Source organism: Sinocyclocheilus anshuiensis, unplaced genomic scaffold, assembly GCF_001515605.1.
Source record: "Sinocyclocheilus anshuiensis isolate Anshui unplaced genomic scaffold, SAMN03320099.WGS_v1.1 scaffold274, whole genome shotgun sequence".
NCBI classification, from domain to species: domain Eukaryota; kingdom Metazoa; phylum Chordata; class Actinopteri; order Cypriniformes; family Cyprinidae; genus Sinocyclocheilus; species Sinocyclocheilus anshuiensis.
Genome location: NW_015547698.1, coordinates 820254 through 827433, shown reverse-complemented (window position 1 = coordinate 827433; position 7180 = coordinate 820254). Strand labels below are relative to the sequence as shown.

Genomic DNA, 7180 nt, shown 5'->3' with positions numbered 1-7180 from the left:
CGTGCATGCACGCTGGTGTCCTCGTGGGTCCAGGAAGGGTGCGTAGAGGGACTCCCGTGCCGCCAGAGTCGTGAGCTACCGGACCCGCGGTCCGGACGGCAACCGCACGCGTTACACGGCCGTCGGGCCAGGATGCCGGGCCGTCCAGTCCCTTCAAGCGCCGTGGGCAGAGAGAGAAGGATGAAGCTGTTGAACGAAGCCTCGCGCCCCGGGACCAAGAGGGGAGCGCGTGCGGCCGCCGGACTCCGCCCCTTACCTGGACCTTTCCTTCCTTCCTGACCACTGCCCTTCCCTGAACCCCACAGCACGACGAGGACACCTCGCGTGAGTATATATATATATATATATGTGTGTGTGTGTGTGTGTGTGTGTGTGTGAGACAACTAGCCCTGCAGTCTCCTTTATGTTACGACTAGATCTCTAGTTCAAAATGACAGCAAGGGCAATGTGATATAACCAGACACTCTTTAAAGCTGTATTTAGAGTTAATTTGTTGGAAGTTTAAAGGCTAGTATAGAAGGAAAACAGGAACATAAGAGCACCCCACCCCATGAACAATGGCAAATGTCGCCTACGCAGTTAAATGCGCACTGAAAAAAAAACAATACAACGCAAATAGACAGTGATATTTTCTATTAAACGCGGTGTTAATATAGCTTATTGACGATGATCTTGCGATATTTTGATGATTTCAAACCGATTGAGAGCGAAAGACAGCTGCCACACCCCTGTCTGACATCTCAATTATTACGACGTAATGAAGAACTCGCTGACCCTTTCGCGATATTTACGGATGCAAATCGATTTGCAAAACTAGACAGACTTTAAAAAAAAAAAAAGATTTTGCGATAGTAAAAGCGCAAAGTAATATTTTGATGATATGATATTATTATAGAACATCGAAGCGAATGGTGGTTTGTTGAAATAACATCCTCTTTATTTTTGAGTACCTTCGCTCCGATCTGATTCCCGCACTGGCCCGCCTGCAGGTGCACAATCTCGCGCATGCTGACTTCAGATGTCGAGCGACTTCAAAGCGACGAAACGGCTCGTTATCACACCCTCTCCGGACGACTGTCTCGCCGAGACTAGCGCGCTCTCCCGTCAGCCTGGTTCCAGCCGTGCTGCATTATGACGCAATCCCATCTCCATGACAACGGAGCGGATGAGACGGTCCAGCGTTCCTTCATCTTTCTCCTGTCGAGCCTCAGCTCTGAGGACGTTGTCTATTCCTTTATACATTTTATAAACAGTAGACTAAAGATGAGAAGCGATGTGGAAATAGAACAGAACTCAACTTTTTTTTCCTTGTATTTTATCATCACCCCATCAAACGTTCTGGACCGCCTCATCCGCTACGTTGTCATGGAAAGTGAGTTTTATCAGGATTGGAGTTAAACCCTGCAGAGCAGTGGCCCTCCAGGACCGAGTTCGCCCATGCCTGGTCTAAACTGTAGAGATGTTCAAAGCTCGTGTGCAAAGTGTTTTTACGTTTCTTCACACTTATGCATTAAAATACAACTGTAATCAATAATAGAAAATAAGTTAAAAATCACCACTGATTATTACATGATAACTCATGATCAATAAGTGGCCAATATAACATGACCACATTTTCTCTGGCATTTTCCCACCACAACAAATGTGTTTCACAAGCACAGTTAAAGCAATCACATAAAAACTAATGTTAAAAAGTCAAGGGTCAGGAGCCCAACTAAAGCAAACGCTCATCTCCACTACGGTGACTTGAAACTTTATTATTTTCAATAAAACATCACAATCTAAACCTCTGTAGACATCTGACAGAAATAAAGTCAGTCTGGTTAGTAATGAGTGAAGCTGCTGCTGCTGTTGAGTTGTTTAATCAGATCTTGAGAGATTTAATGTCTTTTATTTCAGTTGATTTGATCTAAGACTGGCTGAAGTCAGTTGTATTTCTTGTGTTTCTCTTTTCTTCAGTGATTCTGCTTGTTAACAGCAGCTGTTCGTCACTAATTCTCAATCAGCACTTAATTAGTCACCTAATTCTCTCATTAACTTTCATTAACTTTTTTAAAGATTAACTCTCATTTAACACCGGTTTTTGCGGTGTAGCAATCTTGAAGGCATTGATTAGCTTGTTCAGGAGTGTTTGAACAGGGTTGGAGCTAAACTCTGCAGGGACACCGGCCCTCCAGGACTGGATGTGCCCACCCCTGCACTAGTGCCTGCAGTATTTCTACATCACCATGTGAGATGATTGCAAAATGCCTGTATGCTGGCTACTTTGGGTTGCCCTCAGACTATGGTAGTTCACTGTGAGGGAAAAACATCTTTGCATGGACTTCCAAAGGCAGAGGAAATTAAAACTATCCTAGCCAGCACACCCATGTGGGGCCCAGATGGATGGCACATAGGCGATCTAACTGGGTCCCAGCTAGTTTTGTCCCCAGTTTCCATGAGATCATCACACATGAATCAGCCCAGATGAGTTCATGAAATGAACACTGCTCAGTTTGCACACTACAGAGTGTTCAATGTAACAATTAATTAACATCATAGAGTTAATTATAATTAAGTGCTGACTGAGCATTATTGAAGACACCTGCTGTTAACAAGCAGAATCATTGAAGAAAAGAGAAACACAATAGCTGTTTCCATCACCCTGTTTTTATGCATTTTTTTATGTAGAAATTAGTCAGAAACGAGTGATGGAAACAGAATTTCAGGGAAAAAAATCCCTTAATTTGCAAAAAAACAAAACAAAATGTATTCTCATTTGAGGTGTTTTTTGACTTTTGAAAAAAATATTTAATGTGAATAATAGGAGATGGAAACGCATTTGCCGAATAAAATCTGATGTAGCAAACATTAAACTGTCTGTTTCTGTTGGTGTTTTTCAGTTTTTTTATTTTTTTTATTTACCTTTGGTTGTGAATTTTTAAAAGATTTGCTTCACATTTGGATAGAAACCCAGCCAATGTTTAGAACTTACAGCCACAGTCTTAAGGAAATCAACTAAAGATCAAATGCCCTAAACCACTCAAGATCTCAGAGGAGGATTAAACAACAAAAACAACATTACCAGCTTCACTCATTAAAAGCCAGAATGTATTTATTTCTTTAATACATGCACAAAAGTTCTTATTGAGAATTAACAGTTTTTTTAACAATCAACTTCATTATAGTGAACAATGTTTGCTTTCATTGGGCTCTTGACTCTTTAGATTTTTTTTAAATATTTTTCGTGGTATTCGTAACCATGTGTTTAGAAAACATACTCGGTTACTGATGTAACCTCGGTTTCCTAAGATAAGGGAACGAGTACTGCGTCTACTAAGGTGCTATGGGGTAAACTCCTTTTTCTCCGAATACTGAAGCCTTTTCAATAACGCAGTGTAACTGCACGGCCATTGCTTCGTGCAGTGAATTAAAAAAATGAACCAATGGCTCGGCAGCAAAGCTGCACAAGTCTATGGTGACAAAGCCCACCAGAATGGGAGGGGCATCTGGCTATACAAGCAGGCACTCCCCATAGGATCCTCAGGTTACTTCGACTGAAGCGACGACTGAGTCGTGCAGCTACATAACATGGCCAGCAACGCAGCACTCATTCCCGTATCTCAGGGAACCGAGGTTACGTTAGTAACCGAGTAAGTTCCCTATCGATACTTCACTTGTACTGCGTCTGCTAAGATGCTTTGGGGAACCAGTACAATCCCGCCGTGCTATGCTAGAGGAACAACTAATACTTGAACTTGCCTTAAGCACCAAATGTGGCCCAGAGAGACCAAGTATCTTGCAGGGAAACCCTGCATGAGGCAGTAGGGACAAACTTACAGAGGTCGGCCCGGCGCTGAGTAATCATTCCAAAATAATTTTTACAGCGCGTACAGTGAAGAAGCCAAATGCCTAAAGCACTGGTTTTGCCATATGGCCAGAGTGAGTCCAATTAAGCAGAAAAGACCCGGGCCTGTAAGGCTGGTACATCCGGATTATAGAACCTGGTAAAAGTGAATGATGAGGCCCAGACAGCTGCCGCACAAATCTCTGCAATGGACACACCGCTAGACCAAGCCCAGGAAGAGGTGACGCCTCTTGTTGAGTGGGCTCTTACTCCCATGAGTGTATGAGTATGCAGAAGAGTATGCTAGCGTGATTGCGTCGATTATCCATTTGGAAAGTCTCTGCATCGTGACCGGAGACCCTTTGGTGTGGGCACCGAAGCATACAAAAGCTGTTCCGACTGTCTGAATGGGGCGGAACGCTCAATATACATTCTCAATGCCCTGACGGGGCAGAGTAAATTCAGCTCTTGGTCCTGCTCCGAAGGAGGAAGCGCCAATAGAGCTATTACCTGTGCTCTGAAAGCACTTTAGGTACATAACCATGCCTCTGCTTCAGGACGACCTTGGAGTCGTTGGGCCCGAATTCGTGGCAGGTGGGGCTCACCGAGAGTGCCTGCAGATCTCCCATATGCTTCACCGATGCTAACGCCAGTAGCAGAGCCGTTTTAGCGTCAGGGGACGGAGGTCAACGGACTGTAGCGGCTTAAAGGGAGGGCTTTTCAGAGCCCTCAACACCGTGGGCAGGTCCCATGTAGGGACAGTGATAGGGCGAGGCGGGTTGAGCCTCCTAAAACCTTTAAAAAAATTAACAAGTAGGATGTTCCTGCCGACCGACTGGCCAGCTATAGGAGCGTGTGAGGCTGCTATGGCTGCTACATAGACCTTGAGCGTGGAGGGTGAACAACCCTTATCCAACAGCTCTTGCAGGAAGGACAATATCAGAGATATGTCGCTGGAAAATGGGTCTGCACCGCGGGCTGTACACCAGGCGGAGAACACAGACCATTTAAGGGCATAGCGCCGTCTCATAGAGGGTGCTCTATCCTGAGATATTGTATTTAGCACACTCTATGGGAGGTCCGCAGGCTCCCATTGAGAGGCCAGAGGTGCAGAGCCCACAGCTCAGGCCTTGGGTGCCATATCGTTATGTTCGCCTGAGAGAGAAGGTCTCATCTCAGGGAAATGGGCCACGGGGCTGCTGAGAGCAGCCGGAACAGCTCTGCGAACCAGTGTCGGGGCAGAGTAAATTCAGCTCTTGGTCCTGCTCCGAAGGAGGAAGCGCCAATAGAGCTATTACCTGTGCTCTGAAAGCACTTTAGGTACATAACCATGCCTCTGCTTCAGGACGACCTTGGAGTCGTTGGGCCCGAATTCGTGGCAGGTGGGGCTCACCGAGAGTGCCTGCAGATCTCCCATATGCTTCACCGATGCTAACGCCAGTAGCAGAGCCGTTTTAGCGTCAGGGGACGGAGGTCAACGGACTGTAGCGGCTTAAAGGGAGGGCTTTTCAGAGCCCTCAACACCGTGGGCAGGTCCCATGTAGGGACAGTGATAGGGCGAGGCGGGTTGAGCCTCCTAAAACCTTTAAAAAAATTAACAAGTAGGATGTTCCTGCCGACCGACTGGCCAGCTATAGGAGCGTGTGAGGCTGCTATGGCTGCTACATAGACCTTGAGCGTGGAGGGTGAACAACCCTTATCCAACAGCTCTTGCAGGAAGGACAATATCAGAGATATGTCGCTGGAAAATGGGTCTGCACCGCGGGCTGTACACCAGGCGGAGAACACAGACCATTTAAGGGCATAGCGCCGTCTCATAGAGGGTGCTCTATCCTGAGATATTGTATTTAGCACACTCTATGGGAGGTCCGCAGGCTCCCATTGAGAGGCCAGAGGTGCAGAGCCCACAGCTCAGGCCTTGGGTGCCATATCGTTATGTTCGCCTGAGAGAGAAGGTCTCATCTCAGGGAAATGGGCCACGGGGCTGCTGAGAGCAGCCGGAACAGCTCTGCGAACCAGTGTTGGTGCCTCCAGAGCGGGGCCACCAACAGAACCTTGTGTTTCTGTTCCCTGATTCGCCTGAGATATTGTATTTAGCATGCTCTCTGGGAGGTCCGCAGGCTCCCATCGAGAGGCCAGATGTGCAGAGCCCACAGCTCGGGCTGGGGGTGCCAAATCATTATGTTCGCCTGAGAGAGGAGGTCTCGTCTCAGGGGAATGGGCCACGGGGCTGTTGAGAGCAGCCGAAACAGCTCTGCAAAACCAGTATTGGTTCCTCCAGAGCAGGGCCACCAACAGAACCTTGTGTTTCTGTTCCCTGATTCGCCTGATTACCTGTGGGATCAGGGCGATAGGGGGAAAAGCGTAAAGTAGGAGGTTGGGCCAGTCGTAGGCCAACACATTCCTGTACTTCGAAAAGTAAATTGGGCAGTGAGAGTTGTCTTCTGAGGCAAAGAGGTCGACCTCTGCCTTGCCGGAGATCTCCCAGATTCTCTGAACTGAATGCGGGTGGAGCATCCACTCCTCTGAGGGGACGTTGCTCCGAGATAGCATGTCTGCTCCTAGGTTCAACCTGCCCGGCACATGCACTGCTCTCAGCGAATGCAAGTTGAACTGAACACATTCCAAGAGGCGCTCTACCACAATGAAGAGGCGCTTCGAGGAGAGACTGGCCTAGCGATTTATATATGACACCACTGTCATGTTGTCTGAGCGGACTAGCACGTGGTGTCCCCTTAGGTCTGGCAGAAAGGTGCGAAGGCCCAAACATACTGCCAGCATTTCCAGGAAGTTGATGTGAAGCCGACCCTCCTCTTTCAACCAATGGCCGAAAGCTGGTTTGCCATCGCACAGCGGTCCCCAATCCGTGTTGGAAGTGTCTGTCGAGACCACTTTCCTTCTGCAGACCATTCCCAGGGGCACGCCCCGTTCCATCCACTGAGAGTATTTCCAAGGGGCCAGAGCTGCTACCAGAGGTGGACAATCCAGGGGTCATAAAGTAAAAGTCCTGCCATATGTTTATTCCACCCGTGTTGGAAGCGTCTGTCGAGACCACCTTCCTTCTGCAGACCATTCCCAGGGGCACGCCCCGTTCCATCCACTGAGAGTATTTCCAAGGGGCCAGAGCTGCTACCAGAGGTGGACAATCCAGGGGTCATAAAGTAAAAGTCCTGCCATATGTTTATTCCACCCATGAACTCAGCAGCTGATTTCACAAGAGGAGGAACCAAGTCATTCCTTTCAAGTCAAAAACAGTCTCAGTCATATCTCAAGTCCTCAAAGAGTTAACGTCAATGAGATAATTAAGTGACTAATTAAATGATGATTGTGCATTAGTGACGAACATTTGCTGTT

General features: G+C 47.4%; 1 protein-coding gene across 1 annotated transcript in view; it reads right to left on the bottom strand.

Moving 5' to 3' along the window:
• Positions 1-1143, bottom strand: part of LOC107703751 (tubulin beta chain-like) — a 4469-nt gene extending 3326 nt beyond the window's left edge. Inside the window, exon 1 of the mRNA XM_016506474.1 lies at positions 951-1143. Within this exon, the coding sequence (XP_016361960.1) occupies positions 951-1007 (57 nt within the window). The 5' untranslated portion in view covers positions 1008-1143. The remainder of the gene's footprint in view (positions 1-950) is intronic.
• Between the last annotated feature and the right edge of the window lie 6037 nt (positions 1144-7180).